Source organism: Phalacrocorax aristotelis, chromosome 6 (assembly GCF_949628215.1).
Source record: "Phalacrocorax aristotelis chromosome 6, bGulAri2.1, whole genome shotgun sequence".
Lineage (NCBI taxonomy): Eukaryota > Metazoa > Chordata > Aves > Suliformes > Phalacrocoracidae > Phalacrocorax > Phalacrocorax aristotelis.
In genome coordinates, this window is record NC_134281.1 from 31,038,960 (window position 1) to 31,058,198 (window position 19,239).

Here is a 19,239-nt window from a genome sequence, read left to right on the forward strand (position 1 = left end):
GACATACAAAGTGTTGCTTATATGAGAGTAATCACAAAGTCTTTAGTTTCTGCATGACTCTCAGTCTGAGACAGGGTGTGCAGAAGATTAAATAACACAGAATTCACCTGATTAAGCAGGAGAGAGAAAGGATTGACTAATATTAAGGTATTAAAGCTACCACAGTCTTAAGACAGGGCAGATGAAGCCCCAGCTAACCTCCGGAGAGAGGTCTGCAGCCCTGTAACTGGTGGGAACACAAGCTGGCCAGTGCTAGTGGGACAGGCTGGAAAGAAAAACCTTACTGAACTCCTCACACAACACTGTCCCCTCACAGCAGAAGTGGAAGAACAGTTAATGTATTATAACCACACATGGTGGCAATCAGTGCAGGAGAACGGGGTAATCATAGGAGATGTCAGGAATGATGAAGGGAGCCAACCTGAGTCAGGCTGGCTGGGTCAGCAAGAGGGGAACATTTTGGCAGGAACTTGTGAAATGGCTGATGGACTGAGGAAATCAATTTATTAAAAACTGATAATGGATTCATACTCTGCTACTGTTCATTTTATACGGTTTGGTTGTCAACTTTTTGGGGCAGGAAGCTATCACTTGCTGTCTACTTGGACAATACCTAGTAAATCAGATCTCCTGATGATTATAGTTTCTTTGCACAGTCCTAATGAAATCACCTCCACCTCTAAGACTGGCCTGACACAGAGATGCAAAAAAGGGTCACATTAAAGCAACCCAAATCCTGACATTTAATTTGTATGCTTTAAATGCAATAAGATCCCCTGAACATACCTGTCCATTTTTAAGTAGGATCCCACCACCCAAACCCCAATACTACAGTATCCCAAATCAACCAACTTTAAAAGTTCTGGACATATGTTAAAATCCTGATCATTTCTTTAACAGGTCTTGGAATAACGTTGCAGGGAGAATCTAGTGCTCAGTATCTGTGAAACACATAACTATTCTGAATGTTTTCCTCATGCCAGCTGGAAAAGAAGGATGATGGTTTCACTGCATCTGCAAGCCTTCTAATTGTGTTACTGGATGGGTCAGAAGTCTGGCAGCCATGGAAATCAAAGCCTTAATTTCTCTTTAGGCCAGGAATAGTACATTTAATAGCAACAGGAACAGAGTCATGGGTCGAAGTGTCAGCGCTGAGGATGCCGTCTGTGGGGGGAAATGACAGCACATGTAAGATGCTGCATCTCCATCCGAGGCTGCAGTAAGGGAGGATGATTACACATCTGTGTGGTAAGCAGAGCTACAGCAAGGGAAGGGGAAGTGAGGCACAGTAGAAGAGCAAAAATCTCATCCCTGAAGGCTGCTTCCACCCAAAGGGCCACAGCTGCTTGGGGTAAGAACAGAAGAGGGAAGGGTACCTGCCCGCAAGGTGGCCCTGCTTGCAGCTGCATAAGCCACTACAGGAAATGTAAATATATGTATATTTTTCTTACATTTTCTATGCGACACACGTGCCATGGAAGTGAAATCACCAGGACCCAGGGAGATAGAAGAAGGGACAAATTGTTTCTTGCAGAGAAAAATCAAGGTACAAACACTAACATTAGCATACTTATAAGCTTCATAAAACTATACCTATACTAATGCTATTTATAACATACACTTATTTGGGAAAGAGGACTTTGATTTAAGGAATGGAAGTTTAATTAAGGTAAAACAAAAGTTTCCATTGCTCTTGAAAGAATTCACAGCTTACTGCTTTCCTTCAACATCCAATTCAGCTAATGTTATAACAGGATCAAGCACAGCACTACGTACCTGAAACCTCCCACAATGCAGACAAGGCCAGGCAAACTGTACCAAACCACATGGCCTTCTCTAGTCTTGAGAAATAGGAAGCTTTCTCTCCTCAAAACACTGTTTCAAATATGCCCGAAGTGCAGTGTGCAAGTATTTTCACTAGCCAGGGCATGCAGGATAATAATGAAGGAGAAGAGATGTTGATAAACTTGAGATTGGCAATGAAAAATGGCTAGAGTCTACACCTGCAGGCAGCAGGTTCTGATGATATCCAAAACTGTACTTAACGTCCCAAGCACAAGTTTAGGTAAAATTCCAGTTATACTTAAGTCTTCTCCCTGCACATATTAAAGTCATAGGCTTGTGGTAAAGTTTACTGTCTTTTGTTCCTGGGGTATAGGGTAAGCACAGTAAGGACGGGGCAGTGTAGCTGGGTGTCCTCCCCCAGCCAGTAGAACCATCTCCTCTTCACCTGCAGCTGAAAATAGGGTCAGAGCTGGCCTGGCTCACAGTCAGCGTGGTCTCCATTAATCCTTACCGTTATGGCAGAATACAAAAGGGAGGTGAACTGGACTTTAGGCTGCGTCATATCTGCAAGGCTGTCAAGGAAGAGAGTGATCTTTCACTTGTAAACTGAAAGAAATGCTGGAATCTGTGAAAGAAGATACACTGAAGCCCGAAAACCATTTTTGCAGGTCAGTTTTCAAAGTAAGGCCACAATGCAAAATACCAGCTTTGATTACCAAATTGTATGGCTGGTATTGAGACAGTACAGTAAATTGAATTTTAATAAGATCTGACATTAATAAGATCTTCACATAAAAGGTGAAGAACTTCATTAAACAAAACCATACGGAGTACAGATGATACATATGAGGTTACTTCTCTAATATCCTACTACTGATGCTTTCTCCATTGTATTTATTTAGGAGGAGAGGGAGTAGGAAAAGACGACAGCTACGCCTTAGGTATTAAGAACGATGAGAGTACAGCTTTATAGCTTTAGTACAATAAATGCAAAGCATGACATCTTCTCTACTTCGTTCTGCAGAATGAACTATTCAAAAGATAATAATGAACTTCACATCATCTAAAGGACTCAATTGTGCTCTGCTGCCTGCTTCCCTGATCCCATCCATCTAAAACACTCCTGAATCCAGAAGGACTAGTGAAACCAGCAGCAAAAATACACCTGAGAAATCAGAAATCACTGGGTCATTCAGCTGTTGAAAAGCATTTTAGGTTTAAAAACAAAGGATGTAACAAAAAAAACCCCAGCAAACTAAAAACAAAACCCCACCCCACCGAAGACCGAGATTAAAGTCAGAGGAAAAATGTAGGATATCTTTAGACAAGTTCATTTATTGTGAGAGGGGAAAAACACCGTAAATCCAAACTTGACACACAATTCTTACAACTAGAGAGAAATTCCCTGTTCTTTCATTCATCTTCCACTTTCCCTCTCCTCGACTTGCTTATTTACCTCCCTGCAACTTACCCTCCCTTACGGAACACCAGGAGGTAGCCCCTGAATTCTAATTGCTTTTGCTATTCTACTAAATCCCATGGATTTGTATGAGCAAAATTAGCAGGGCTCGCCTAGCAGGCATTCTCCACAATACTAGATCAGAAGTCACCTGAAGGTCTAGATGGGCTTTCTTTTGTTTATGGCCTTTAAATAATTCAGGGAGAGGAGCTGTCAAGCTGAATCTGCAAAGCTCCCTTGACTTTGGACTTACACTATTAGACTGCCTGCCTATTGTTTATAAAGGCAAAAGGGAAAATGTTACCAGATTGTATGTCTGCATGGGAGGGGAGTCAAGGACTGGAAGAACAAGGGCTGTCAGGACAGAAGTCATAAAGACAATAGATGGGAAAGCAAAAGCAGGCAATAGGTGAAATACAGATGTACCAGCAAAGCAGCAAGAGCAAGTTGCCAGTTTGGTCGTGCTATAAAGAAACAATGCTAGCAGTTTCTTGTGTAATATGATGTAATTATTTAAAAAGGAAAACCCCAATGGAAATGGTAACTTTAATTAGCAATTAAAAGCACAACTTCCCAGCTATACAGCTGCAGCCACCTCTCCCAGATCTGTCTCACTTCTACAAACCAGTGACAGTCATCAGGCAGTGGGCCAGCACTTAATAATCATCCCAAACCTCAGCGAGAGCAATTTCATCCTTTCTCCCTTTCTTCCTTTTTTTTTTCCTGGGATCTTTGGGAAGACAAAGATTTACTGGGTCCTGCCTGGGGACACCAGCAAACCACAGGTGATGGCCCCCTGGCATCCCACAGAGCTCGCACATTCCAAGATGCCTGTTAGATTTATTTATTTTTTTTTTTTAAATTACTCTGGGGCATGCAAGGCTTTGATGAGTTTTTGCACAGTCATTTTCCATCAAAACTGCAAACTCGGCTTTACAGCAAATGACTGTTTCTTGAAGCAGCAAGAAGAATTGAGAGGGAAGGGGAACCTCAGGACATTTTAGCCCTGCGTCCACCCATGCACTTTAACACAAAAACCAGTAACTATGATTACAGTCCTGCTTTAAACTATGAAGCTGGATTAACTCTTGGCAATTATACTTAGCTCTGGATGCTGCAGACAAAATCCTGCCAAAGGGCTGTCCCCGTGTGGTGGGAGATCATGGCTAGGCAGCAGAGTCACTGCTGAGGATGCTGCAGGACCCATCTCGGCGCATTATGGAATAATACACATGTATGGAGGGGAACGATCCAGTTTAGGTGGCTCTCCTAAAGCAGACAGAGACCTCCAACTTTGCTCTAGGAAGACTGCAGTGGTGGACAAAACATATTTCTTTTGCCCACGACTGGTCCCAGCAGCTTCCAGTCCTACAAAATTTCATGATTAAAACAGTCTTTTATTACGCTGTCTTTTATCCCAGGCTTCTGACCGTATCAAATCCTAAATGAAACATGACGTAACGCATGCAAGTAAGCTGAAGAAAAGAGGATTCAGATAATAGGAAAATATCATTAAGTGGGAAAGTTTAAATCAGAAGGTCGAAGTAATTCTAGCCAGAAGAAAGAGATGCTGCACGGGGCACGCATGCATGCCCAACAGCCTTAAACGTGCCACCGATGGCTCTTTTCTTACTTGCTCAGTGACTGCTCGCTAACAGCAGGGCCTGAAGCTGCAACGCCATTAGTAAGTCCCTAAATCTCCTGGCCTGGAATATGCTCTTAAACTCCAGGGAACAGCTTGCCAATGGTGTGCTGCCTGCCAGCATCCCTACAGCAAGGCCGTTAAACAACAAGCTGCTTTTTCTGCCCTTTTAAAAAAATTTTTTTAAATGTGGTACTTGCACCTGAAATAAGTGTTGCCAGTTCCCAAATGTTACTGATCACAGCCCGCTCTCAGGTAGGAGTCCTGAAATGAATTGAGAGGCTGTCAAGCTCACACATCACAGCCTGGAATTCCTTGTATTAGCTGCTTCCCCCTTGACTCTCCAAAATGGTGAAAAACAGATTACATCCTTACTCCATTCTAGGCTATAACTGGGGATTTAGGACAACCTGATGGCTCTACACACCTCCAACTGTAAAACGGGAGATTAAACCCAAGACTTTAATTCTTCAAAACACAGTTTTGTTGTTAGCATCACTGCACCAGTAGTGTGCAGTTGGGGCAGGTGGCAGCAAGGGGAGTGGTGGATCATGCTGCAGCTCTGCCAGACACACTGCCCGACAGGCTCGGGTAGCTGGAGTGTGAGCTTGTCCTCCTCTGGGTTCCCAAAGAGGAAACAAAGCTGCATCAAGGTACTTAATTTTCCATCCTGGGCACTCCACAAACCCAGGAGCAGCTCTGTTAATGGCAGACCGTTAAGCCGCCAGAGGCTTTTGCAGGTGGAGTGAGCCCATTTTGTTACTGCACACCAAAATAATTTCTAGCTAATATACTGCACAGATTTAACCCATTCCATACAACACCTCCCAACAACTTTACTCCAAAAAAACCTAGAAAGCATTTTACTTTCTAATGAGCCAGCAAACAAGGAAAAAGCATCCTTTATATGATGTATTCACAAGCAGCTCTCACACGCTCATGGTTTCTCAGCACTGCAAGACCAAAAAAGGCTTTCAGTAAAGCGAGATCTGGGTAATGTTCTACATCGATGTTTAAGGACAATTCAATCATCTTTATTCTGGATTAAAGTCTTGCTCCTGATTAATCTTAACAGAGCAATGAATAGGAAATCCATATCCAGGAAGCAGGAAAGATTTTAACTTTAAACCCAATTCACAAGTAAAATCATCTCTCTTACAGTGGATAATTCTGCTGCTCTTCAAGTTATTTTCACACAGTGAGCATAAAAAACCCCTCTAGATATCTCAAATTGAAATGACTGTTTTTAATGCTCCCTGTCATTTTGCATGCATGCAAAGACTAACAATACTGCACCAAAAAGAGGAGCTCAACAATCAAGAAATCCATTAAGCTACCAACTACGCTAATAGTAAAAAAGTTTAAAAAGACTCAAGTATATAAAGAAGAAAAATCATGTCATTTTCCTACTGGGATTATAGGAGTGAACAAAACCCTTTCTGTTGCGACACAGTACCTCTGATTTTGTAATATACTTCACCTACATAAATATTAGAATACAAACCCAAGCTCTGCTGACAAAGGTGAGTGAAGACAAACACACACTTCTGGCATTTGATTTTTTTAGCTAATCTGCTTCATCCTCCCTCTGAAGAGATGCTGCTGTTGACTCATTCCTCAACAGACACCACGGCGCTGGAGCTGGACCACACAACAGGTACCCCCTGCTTTCCTCTCAGCCTGATGATGCCTCAAATGTTTTGGAGCAGAGATGGTGAGAAATACAGGACATGGTACGGTGGATATCGGAAAATAAAAACAACTGTCCTCTGTCAGGACTCAATAGGACTTATTTCTTGTCACAACAAACTTAGTGTCCTGCTACAGTCCTCAGTAGAAAAACTCCCGTGAAGAGTTCATGATCCTCTCCTGCCTTAGCTATAGCTTCCAAGGAATAAATAGATGGTAGTATAAAGAAATGGCCTCTAAAAAAAAAATGCCACACACAGGGCACATACACAGTATGAGTTTGTCTGGATGAGGAGAGACAGATGATGGTGCTTGGCATGCATCATATTCATTACTTCATTAACTTTGATTTGTAGTGAGCTGGGCTCAAATTCCACATTCATGTGTTATCCAAAATTAATACAGAAGCCCCAGTCCAGCCGAGAATACACTTGTCTGAATTATAAACCCACCTCAAACCTGTGCGCAAAGGAAAACAATGGAAACTCCAAAAATCTGTACAACAATTGAGTTTTCACAGCTCCCCTCCCCACTGCAGAATGGATAATTCCCAGGTTCATAATGAATAGCAAAAGCCAAAGACTTAGTGATTATGGTGGGCTTATGGGGAGGAGACTGTCCATGTCCACACCTGCAGGTTTAGACAGCTCTGCTCTCAGCGGGAAACCAAAGAGCCATATGATGGGAAGACAACCAAGAGAAGTGAACAGGGTCTGAGTTTGTATTCAAGGATACACTGGGAAAGCAGCAGCCAAACTGAGCCCCTTCACCCTTCAACCATACATCTATCCAAACATTTATCTAAAAGAGATCTTTAAAGCAGTATTTTTCTTATATAAATATCTGAGCATCAGCAGAGTGATTTTCCACAGTGTGGATCTTTGCTTACTTTTGGCAAGGCAAACATATATATTCTCAAGTTTTGAAACAAAGAAAACAAGTTGCCAATGCAGGCTGCTGCCTGCTATAACACTAGAAGAAAAGTTTCACAAGCTGCTAACTCCTGTTTTATTTCAGATTTTGACACATCTCAAAATTTTAGATTTCTTTTGCATTGTTAAGCCAAGCATGACCTAACGAAAACAGAAAGCTGACAGCAAGATAAGTCCTTTTGTACTAAATAAGGACATCTGTGTATCACTTCCAGCTCATTTTCTCTCCTTTGTTTTTTTAATACTCCTGCTGGTCCAAATTTGTATTTTCAAATGCTGGAGCTAATGTGCAAGTTGTGAAGCAAGGCACACACAGAAGCACTATTAAAAACTCCTATTTTAATCAAGGATATTTCACTCTAAACGAGTCAAGTCTTCCCCCAGGCACACACACCCCAGACTTGCTGTTATTTGGTGGTCGAAGAAACTTGGCCAGAGCAGTCTGCTTTGTAGAAGGTCTTTCTAGGAAGAAAAAGGCAACGAGCTCTCAACAGATCAACCTAGAAACTAGGAAGAAAAAAATCATGTATACCTGATTTACACTTGAAGACTTGGCTAGTGATGCTGAACCTTTGCCAGTGTGCGTAGTAAGGAGAGATGCAGCTTCTCCTCCTGCTACTGCAGTTAATTTATGTGCTATCTGCAGATTACAGGTAAAAGGAACTTCTACTTTAATGGATCTGAACCAATCTTTCTTCTCAGTATATATAATATTGCTTATCTTCCCTCCATTATCTCTCAGTATTATAAGTAAATGGGAAACAATGCACTGTCATCTGCCAGCTCCCCGGGCTGCCCCAGCTATCCCTTTCTGCTTAACTTAATATTCACTTCAGACACACTAAAGTAAAACTAGAAAATTCAGTTCAGCACCAAACAGCTGACTTCTCTCCAGCTTTAGCAACCAGATAAGAGTTTTGGAAGTGATTATCATATACAATAACATATAAGAGATGTAATTGTTCGAAGCAGCGCTTCCCTTACAGAATTCAGAACACCTCATGCAAAGGTGAACACAACTCCAGTCAGCTGCACAACCCTGAATTTAACAGTATCATTTCTGTCTAAAAGGTACTCATTAAATTACTAAACATAACTCTCCTGCCATACTGGCTTTCCCTTCCTTAGGAAGGATTTATTATTATAATTCTGTGTGTATCCTATAGAAAATAATTATATATCCTAATTACATATCCAGGTAGTTTGAATTCAGACACGATATTGCCTTCAAAGGAGCAATCGTTTTCACTCCATGCACAGAGCTAGCTCATCTAGCATTAGCTAGAATTAGATCAGAACAGCACCAAAAGGAAACTAAGTCTTATTTAAATAGGGTAAAAGGATACAAATCCACGTTGCTGTTGGAGAACCAGTTTGAGCAGTTGTTTTTACAAGAAGTGTCATAAAAGCCTTAATTCTTGCTTTACCAACACGCAATGCAGTTGGCATTAAGCTGGTCACAAGTTACTGGGTTTCAAAATGCTTTGGTGTTTTGTTAGTGATAACAGAAGGGCAAAAAGCACAAGAAAACCTTCAGAACAGTTGCCCAAAGCCAAGCAGTAACTATATTAATGCAGAGACCTTCAAAAAGTAAGGCTTTTGCAGAGAAAACCACCTGTGCATAAATGCTTCTACTTCCATTTCACCCAGAGGTTAAATTATCTGATCAAAACCTTGTGCTGGAAAGGAAAAAAATCAGTTCGTATTTTTTCCACTTCATTTAGACTCTGTAAAACATTAAATCCTGCCATTAAAATTGCTTAATTAGGAGCGCTAGAGCAAAAGGTTGATGCAGCTCATGAGCTATGACTGCTGAATGGTTGGTGGCCTGGCAGGACTTACCATCAGTAGATGCACTGAAGAATGGGGGTGGGGGGAAGACAGTATTGTGAGGTTGCTTTGACTGTAGTTGAAGCAGTGGCACTTGTTAGAGGGAATGAGGTTATAAACCCACCTTCAAACAGCAGTGACAGCAGACCACCAGCAGCGAGGGTTTCAAACACCCTCGGTGTGGGAATTCTCTGCTGCATTGAAGCCGACTTCAAAGGCAGTGGTTAGCCTAGTGCCAATGGCTTTTCAAAACCTACTTCAACTCTCTCTCGTTTTGCTCTTGCTGGTCTGAAACCAGGGTCCTCCTTTAGCACAGGCTAAGTACTGAGAAATACAGCTTTACCCCTGCAGCTCTTATCCTGTGACCCCCTTCATCAAACACTGAATACTGGCCAACTTACTGAGGTTAGCTCCAAGCATTCAGACCTCATCTCATTGGCACTTTGTGCCAACCAGAGACTTCAGCAGATAAATGGCACTTCAGAAATGCCAGAACCTAGCAGTGGAAAGGAGAGCAAAGGCTGCTAATGTAGGAGATGCTCTGACTCAGAGAAGACCAGATTTGGCTGGAGCTTGAGATCAGGCAATAGATGCTGGCTCAGTACCTGCAAAACTTGCCTGGCTCCTATGACTTACTGTTTTCAGAAGGCTCTGCTTTAGGACATTATACATAATATACATTATAAAAACCCCAGAAAATACTAGGGGTAAACCTTCCTACCCAAAGGCTAAGAGTTGTGGGGGCAGAGAGCGCACACACGCCACCTCTAATCCTTAGGGCAAAAGAGGGTGAAATACCTGCAAGACAAAGGCATAACACTAAGAACATGCATAGGAACAGAGGAGCTTACAACTCACAATAGGCAGGATTCCAGGCATCATCTGAAAAAAAACCCAAACCCAAATCCCAAAGCTTACAAGAGGCTAATCAGTTATTTAGCCAGCATCTCTAGAACCTAGGATACGTATCAGAGTTCAGACCAAGTGACCCAACAGCAGCACTGCAGAGTTTGGGTGGGAGAACAGTTGTACAATTATTTAACTCTAAAAGCAAATGGTCTCTGAACACAAATCTGCTCTTCTTCTCTCTCCACCCCAATATATATTATAAGGGTGACCCTCAGTATCACCCTAATACGAATAATTTTCTGTTAAGTTGTACTGTCTGGGACATAGCTTATACAAAGGGACACACGTTACATACTGCTGCGTTTCAGCTTGTACCTTGTAACATTATGGCTGAGGACAGAGTTTGGGATGGAGCCATGAATGAAGTCCAGGTTCCAGGTGAATTCTTGACTTGGGTTTACCTGTTACAAAACTCATACTTCAATAAAGAATTGATGGTTACTAAAGCAGCAGAGTCCCAACATCCACTTACAAGTTTAATGACAGCTGCACAGAGACTCCGTTGTGTCCCCCGTTCACAGTGTATATCATACCAATACAATTTGTGATTGCACTGGGATGCTGTTATTTTTTAAAACCTAGGAAACAACAAGAGCCTGCTCAGACCTCTGCTTGCACCGGCAATGAACTGCAAGCCATTATCTGTACAGCTGTACCATCGGGATCAGCTACTGGAACTGTAATGTCAACAGCACTCAGAGTTATGTCAACCACTATGTCATTCACTTGCTCTAGGAAAGAGATGGCTCTAATAAGGAGGACCTCAGTCCTATCGAGAGCACTCTGTCTACTTCTCTTGGCATTAGAAGAGACACACTGGTAAGCAAATATCAGTTGTAGAAGTTTGAAAGAGTAAATGCTGCCTTCATTCAAGAAACACACATGACTTTGATCTGCCTTCACTTCAAAAAAAACATCAACCCTTTGGCAATTTTCTGCAATTATGCGGGGGGGAAGAGCCTCACCTTGCAGGAGAGAGAAGCTGAGTTTGCAAATGTAAACTTAAAACCAACAAAGAAGAAAAGCCCAAGCCACCTACATTTCTTGGAGAAGCTATTCTTAAAATAGAAGCTAGAATGATATCAGAGTGTTGCAGTACCACGGGGGACCTGAACTTCCAGAGCTGAACAAAAGTGACAGACTCATCCCCTCTGTTCGCATTGGCGGCACAGCCAGCTGCTTTGCATCTAGGAAAGGGAGAGTTAACATAGACACTGATATACCAGCCACCCACTGGCATGCCACATTGAGCCTGAAACAGCAGAATAAATGGTGCAATACCTTCCCCCCCCCCCCAAACACACTAGATGGGAAGAGCACAGTGGAGAGAAGTCAGGGTTATCAGGGAATTGCCTGGCTCCCTTCACCCCTGCCCACGACCGACTGCAGCAGCGGTGCGGTCCAGCAAGTGGCTGCTCTCACTGGGAAGAAGCTCAGAGGCTGTTCTGCAACCAGGGGGAGGCAATACCGAATGAACATTTACTAGTATTTTTCTTCTTCCACAGAAGACTCAAAATGAAACACTTTCTCCTAAACCCTGTCATTTGCATCATCACATTATCAAGATGGTTTTTCACATGGACTGAAGTGTCAACATACTGGAATTTCAATATAATGCATGAGCTGCTAATAATAGAGTATGATTTTTTTCCACAAAGTTCTCCGCAGCTGGACTCCAAGGGTTGTGATGAAGAGTAAAATATTGTTAGTCACCTGACTATTTTTTAATTTTCCTTAGCCACAGAAAAAATAGAGACCAAAACGAACATTTGAAGAAATATGGGTATGAAAGTACATGTGTAAGTTCATCACAAAGCAGCATATAAACTGAACTTGTGACACCTTTTATCTGCAAGGTAGAAATTATTCTGCATAACAAAATAGTTTTCAAGCAGTACATAGGACAATATATACAGTGTTTGTTGGTATGCATAAGTCATATGCTAAGATTACGAGGGAAAAAAATCAAGCATACATGATATATGATGTATCTTTTAATATTCTGGGTTCCACTTGTTTTTAACAAAGATTTGAAAATCTCAAATGAGTAAGGGAGGAATAGGTATGAAAAAGGTAGAAGAGAAATGAAGTATATTTACTACCTAAGGACAGCGCAAAGCAGCAAAGTAATAAAAGCCAAAGAAAACTTCTTGTTTAAAGCATTGCCAACGGGCAGAGAGTAGAGGGCATGTCAAGAGGAGTGGGAAGCCATCACAGACAGCTGTGAACTTCACAGCACGCATGCTATGGGGCTTAGACAGCTTCCACAGGAAGGAAGAAAATCTTTGAAGACTTTTCAAGAGGGGGAAAATACCCAGTAGAATAAATCCAATCAAAGTCACATCTACTTGCTTTTCTTAAAAGCTGCTCATTCTCAGCCTCCTAAACTGCTGTGCATTTCTATCACGAGAGAGATGAAGACCAATGCATTTCCAGGATGAAGCAGTAGTGTGGTACTGCACCGGTGAATAACCTGCAAGAATACTGGTTTGGGAGATGCTGCACACAAATTCTACAGGCTAGCCCTGGTTTAGGAAAGAAAGGATAAGTCAGAAAACAGCGGTCACCCTCCCTGAAAATACTGTGATTGGAGCTACTCACGCTGCTACCTGTGCCAGCAGCTGGTATCAGAGGCAAGCAAGGGAACGCTTGGGTCTCATCACTCCAGGCAGGCATTTATCTCGAAAGCTTTAGATTACTACCTAGTTATATCTTAACTGACATCTGAACAACGAGTTGAGGATGCTGCAAAAATAAAACAACACTGAGTTTGAGCTCAAGTCAAAATTCTCACTGATTTTGAGCCTTTAAAATTTCAGCAGCAAACCGGAACAAAAAAAAAAAGTCAAGTCTTACACATGTTTTCCTCCCAAAACCCCACTGGAATTCATGTTTCAAGTTACAAGAGATGCAGTTACAGTCAATACAGGTTACTTAAGAATGACACTGAATAAGCATTTGGTTATTTGGGAATGACAAAGGAGGTTTCATTTTTAATGTTCATATGTCATCCAAATTAATTAGCGCTTTAAAATGGCAATGAATCACTTCCCAAAATAATTTGTATTGGCTAAATTAATTCCAGTGAAGGGAACCAATTTGCTGACTGTAAATTATCAGAGTCCCTGACTAGCTCCTATGGACGTTATGTACCATTTATTAGGCTACTGGGAAACAAAGGATGGCTACTTTTCATCAGTGAACAAGATTACACCCCTATTAAGCGACCAGCTTACTGCGGTACAATCATAGGTTTCTATTTAAAGAATTCAAGCCACATGTCATTAAGAAATAAAGCTGAATGTTCAGAGGAAAGGAAAACTAAACAGAAGAAAAGCTCGTTTTCTGAAGTGATGCACTAAAAACCTATTTGAAAGGAATATTTCCATCCTCTTAGATTAACAAAGAGAGAAGTTCAGAGATGCAAGACTAATTATGAAGATACTTCCATCATATGACAGTGCCTAAAGGCAATCTGAAGCCTGTAGTCCCACAGCCTGCTTCTCACTTGCAGCTAGACAATTGTTTCGAGACTCCCCTAAATTAAAATTACTTTTGAAGAGCAACAATGAGGTGAAAAAACAGCCATGGGTTTCTGCTCTCTCCTGTCAGGCAGAGGAGATGCTTTCATAGCACTGCCATGCCACTGCTCCAACAGCCTTCCTCCCAAGTGCCAGACGACCTCTGCATCCATGCAGCATGTACAACCACCCACCTGCTCACTGCAGCAAGATGATTTGGTTAAAGACTGCAGTGCTGTTCTCAATAGATTTCCCTTCTTTACCTCTCTAAAAGAAAAAATATATGTACATAAAGCTGTACCTAAGCTAATTTGCATGGCATTCTCCTGCTCTTTATCTGCATCTCCTCACTGATATCAAAGCCTTGACATTTCTGCTTGAGAAATCTTTCCCTGGCTAACCTGCTTATCAGCAGTAATGAATACTCATGCAAACAGGTACAAAATTAAATGGCTTCTTTACAGTGATTATGATAGATTGAGCCATGCTTAATCTACATAATCAAATTGCTTCTGTGTTCAGCGGTAATACCTTTTCATTGTCCTGGGAGCAGGTTCAGCCTTGGTTTCTCTTTTGACAACTTCCTTCTGAGAAACACTAACCATGACTGGGAAAGTGACTACTTGAGATGCAATTATTTAACACAGCTATAGAAGGCACATTTCAAACTGCAATATGGCAAACACATAAGGAAAAATGAAGTACAAACCAATCTCCTCCAGCTACTATCCATAGACCTAGACAAAACTGGAGTGACCCTCCCAAGACAGATAACACATCTCTATCCCACCTAGCTGCAGTGAGCTCCTACCACTACTATAATTTCCTCTCCTACGCAAGGGCATCCCTATATGCATTGTCTGCTTACATGCTAATGAAATAGAAGAATGTATTTTCCAGTCTTGAAACCAGATTCACATTTGAAACAAGGCTGGCTAAATCTTGTGAAGGTGCCAGAAACAAAGGCTAGCACAGGTATATTATAAAATCCTTGACTTGGGAAATAAAAGAATTAGGTTCAGGGAAGATTCTGAAATGCATCTCTGTGTCTAACTCAAGTTTATCAGGTCACTTAGGCCAAAAGTGTCCTGAAGCTTTCTCTACTTCTAAGTATTGATCAATTTTTAGAGTAAAATGAGTAAAAGTAAAATGGTTTTCCCCATAAGTTATAAATAAGTGCTATTTAAAAAATATTAGACGGCTTATTTACCTTTGTCCAAAAACATAGCACTGAAAGAAGCACAGCAAAGGTTTGCTTCCTCATGTACCTGCTGAGATTTTTGTTTGCTTGGGTTTTTTTCCGAAAAGTCTAATAAAACTATTAACCTACAAGCTAGCGTTTATTTCTAAACATCACCTAGGAGTTGAAAAGTGAGTGAGCCTGATGCAAAATGCTAATAAGCACTTACGGAGAACAACTTCTCTCCCTCGTTATGGCTTTGACACGTGGAAAGAAGGTGCTGGCTGGGCCTCTGCACTTGGGAAGGTGACAGCTCTAGCAAAAAGGTCCCTGCATCATCTTAAGCGAAGGAAAACCAACACAGAGGAAAGAAAAAAGATGGGTTCTGGCAAGGGCTGCTGGCACAGCTTGACTTTGGCTCAGAAGGAAGTAAAAGCTTGAATAACAAAAATAGATTTAAGAAAGAATCAATGACATTTCATCTGAAAGTTTTAGTAAAGTTTTAATTAGGATTCAAGATTTTGCACTTAAGTACATGAAGTGAAGGAGTACATATACTCATGCTTCCCAAGATAACTGACAGAACTGAAACTTACTCATCTCATCTTGAAAGGTTAATTAAAGAACAATCCTTGAGAGCAACACCATAGGGAAACCAAGAAGAGTCTGCTCCACCGGGGAGCTCTGGGGAAATGCCAGCATGCAGCGCCCGCATCTCCCCCCTTGGAAACACCCCAGGTAGCAAACTGAAGCTATTGCCCAGCGACCATGGCATGGAGACAAGTGAGACAACTTTGAACCAGACCAGCAAAGCACAGAGAACAGCACACCCACAGCAGTATAAAGCTTACTTGCTGTGCTCCCCACGGCTCTGGGGCAGGTTTCCCAGCCCACGCTGGTCTCTGTGTTGCTGCTAGGCTGGAGCTACTTCAATGCACGCACCCTCCAGCAGAGCAGGCGTGATCACTGCCAGTGGTGAAAGGTAGGTGTGGTAACTCTTAGAGTTAGGAAACTACAGCAGAGTGACTCACCCAGGATCAAAGTCTGCAATTAAGCCACAAATAGGCTGTGGGTTCCCCAATTCCCACAGATGCTGATAGCACTGAGAGGCAAAGGCCTTCCCTAGTTCATCCAAGCATCATTAAAAGATGTGTCAGCTTTTAGAAAAGCCTGGATACACAAAGCTTATTTGAAAAATTTTATGCCAAATTTAAGAAACATTATCAAAATGGAGGATAAAAATTTCATCATTTGAGCAAGACTTTGTGGACATAAGCAACATTTGGCTGTGCAATAGTTTAATTTCCTAAGAACATGAGCAAAGTCTCAATTAGGTCAGAAAGGACCGCTGTGCTGGTACAAGAGGGAAGAGAGATGTGTGGCTGCACCGGTGAAGAGTACTTCTCCCAGGGGGGCTGGAGATATGGTGCAAGGAAGCATTAAGGCCTCTTGGCAAAAGAAAGTGATGCTGCCTGCTCAGTACGTAAAGCAGGATGGCATGCACCACAGGCAGAGGTAAAATACAGAAGCAAAACACTCAGCCAGTGGCTCTCAGATCACAGGCAGATTTTTGCTGCTTTCTTTACAAACGAGAGCCAGGTACTGTGGCTGCCACGGGAGAAACAGGCTAATTTAGAGGCCCAGTGAGAAGTGGAGGAATGATGTGGGGGGGGAGGTCAGGATAGCAATGTATTCTGAATGCTGCTTAATGCACTGAAGCCTGAATGTTGTCTGGTACAGTCTTGATGGGCCTAATTTAACTATTACATTTTTGCACAATATTTTTCAAACTGGTTATGAAGAATTGCTTGACAGCCCTTGGTGACCGCTCAAAAGTTTCTCAGCCACCTAAGCAGAAGGTCTAGCAGAGTAAAGCACATTAATCAGAAAAAAGGCTGAGAAGGAGCAATGGCAACAGAAATAAGTGCAGGGGTGAGACATCACTGTTAGTCTGTTGCCTGTAGAAAAGCTGCACAGGAGGTCAGTGGGTAGGATAACCCAACACTGCAGTAAAGAAAGATCGGGGGGGGGGGGCATTTCTGGACACACAGGGTCCACAGCACAATTTTATCCAGTGTAAAGACTGATTATGCAACAGCCACTCTTCATCTAAGACATGACACCTGTGCATACCAAATCCTCCTAAATCCCCAGCCAGAAAGAAGCTGGTGACCCTACATCACTTAGTCTCATGCCCACCGTTCAACCACAACAGCCCACTTTTTACTTTTGAATTAAAAGTGCAACTTCAGCCACTTGGATTTATTTTTTTTTTTGATTCAGAAGCATCTATCTGAAGTAAGTTTATGCCAGTGACAACTGAATCACCAGTTGTGGGGGCAGTTTCTTAATACAGAAACATATTGGTAGATGTTACCCTTCCAAAACACTATCTTTATGAATGCAACATCTCAGAGCATCAATTAGGCAACGTTCCACTTTAGCTACTTGGAAGACTATTTCGGATGAGCTCCTCTCCTCCACTCCCAACAAGCCCACTAAATATCTAATCTGTACCCCCTTGTACATAAAAGAGTTACTTGCTCAAGTATTGTTGGTTTTTTTTTATGCAAGGTTTTCAAGAGCACTCTGAATTTAAAAGCAGCATTTTATTCTCCAGAGCAACCTCATGCCAAAAGGCCACTCTCACAAAAGCTGCATCAGGTCTGCCTGCAGCATTAGTACACACACTACATATATGAATTAAGTGTCACTGGAACAGTCATTGAGGTGACTGCAGCCTGGGCTCGCCTCCTTTACATATCTACTCATTTAAACACAGGGGCTGTGTTTCAATGAGCAAGCCCATATAGACACAGTAACATTGAGATAAGGCTCCACAGCAAGTATCTGCAGGTGCCTTCATTAAACCAACGAAAGAAACCTGCTAATGCACCCACAAAAAATATTAAGTGCCAAAAATGCAATGCTGCTTTTGGGATTTCAGATGCCAAGTAGAGAAATTCAAACACCCAGGTGGAAGAGTTAAGAGCACAGTAGTCCCTTCTTCTTCAGCACCCCACAAGCCCTTCAGTTACCCTGCAGATCTTCACATTCTCACGCTGATCTGCAATACCCATGAACAGGAAAATACCAAGTGCAGTCAAACCCTCAGCAATGCTATTTAGTGAGAAAGAAGGAGGCATTCCTTTTGCACCCAGATGGGTGCCTGAGCAGAAAGCTTACCCCATCTGGTAGTGCCCTCCAGCATACAGCACTCACAAACTCATTTGTGTCATCTTCTTTCCGGTCCTTGTCCAGAACACTTTTGACGGTATCGAACTTGAACGTCAGCAGTGTCTTTGAGAGGCCCTTATAGTATAGGTAAAGGGAATTATTTTCGCTTCCTAGAAATAATAAAAACAAAACAAAAAGCCAAAACCAAGATTAGGTTTGGTAGCAGGCACAGAAATAAGGCTTCTTAGCTCTTTCACTGTTCAAGACAAGACCAGACATTTCCACCTTGTAGTTATCATGCTCACGGTGCCTTGGCAACTGGGAGTGCTCCACAGCAAACTTTCACGATGCTTAATAACAGAACCAGGTTTTATTACAAGACAACTGCAGTATACAGTACACCTGCAAAACACACAGGATCCCAACTGTTCCCCGTAACTTCCTTAGGGCAGAGCAGAGCATCTACACTACCACATGAAACACCGCTACACCCAGCCTGCTCAGCATTACAGCTCTGAGGCAGGTAGCACTGTCACAGTTTTGCTTGCCATAATCAAGTGCGACAGTTTGGTCTGTGGAGAATTAAGTAAGAGAGACTAGACAGCGTGCAGACTTTATTTAGAAATCCGTCCCAATTTCTGCCTTGCAAGCGGTACAGAGATCAGAGTACACACAAGCTAAGGTCCTCCCTTCAGTGCTGGCACAGCTGTCTTGCTCATCCCACAGCAATAAGCCTGCCACTGCTTTCCCACCAAGACCTGTGGATTTACAGAGGTTCAACAGTCCAACTTAAGCAGTGAAAAGACAGAAGCCACCAAAGCAGTAACTGCTTCAGGATGATTTAGTTTTCTAGGGAGCTGTTCACAATGAGGGCATTAGTGCTTTGCCATGCAGAATGTCATACCAAGTAAAAAGTACAAGACCACTTGTGTGGTCCAGGCTACTATCCTTCCTTAGAAAGATGCATGAGGATGTGTCAGCTGAAAAACTTGAAAGACATAAGTGATATCAACAGTGGCTATGTTAGCAGTTGACTTTTGGTGACTCAAGTCTGAATCATCATATATGAAGAACTCATCTGAAATGGGAGAAAACCAAGTATAGACCCCCTTAGG

The 19,239-nt window shown here is 42.1% G+C and overlaps 1 protein-coding gene and 1 non-coding gene across 10 annotated transcripts in view; both read right to left on the minus strand.

The window, feature by feature from the left end:
- The window catches only part of COP1 (COP1 E3 ubiquitin ligase), a 131,033-nt gene that overhangs the window by 13,452 nt on the left and 98,342 nt on the right, over window positions 1–19,239 (minus strand). For 4 of the 9 annotated variants that reach the window (XM_075096842.1, XM_075096841.1, XM_075096837.1 and 1 more), the window contains 2 exons: window positions 18,134–18,294; window positions 7,839–7,969 (listed from right to left, as the gene is read on the minus strand). In XM_075096842.1, coding sequence (XP_074952943.1) covers window positions 7,862–7,969; window positions 18,134–18,294 — 269 coding nt within the window. In that variant the 3' untranslated portion in view covers window positions 7,839–7,861. Of the gene's footprint in view, window positions 1–7,831; window positions 7,970–18,133; window positions 18,295–19,239 lie in introns of those variants that run through there. The other 5 variants (XM_075096844.1, XM_075096843.1, XM_075096840.1 and 2 more) reach the window with 2 other exon arrangements.
- LOC142059463 (small Cajal body-specific RNA 3) lies at window positions 4,476–4,611 on the minus strand. The gene has a single exon (XR_012661362.1).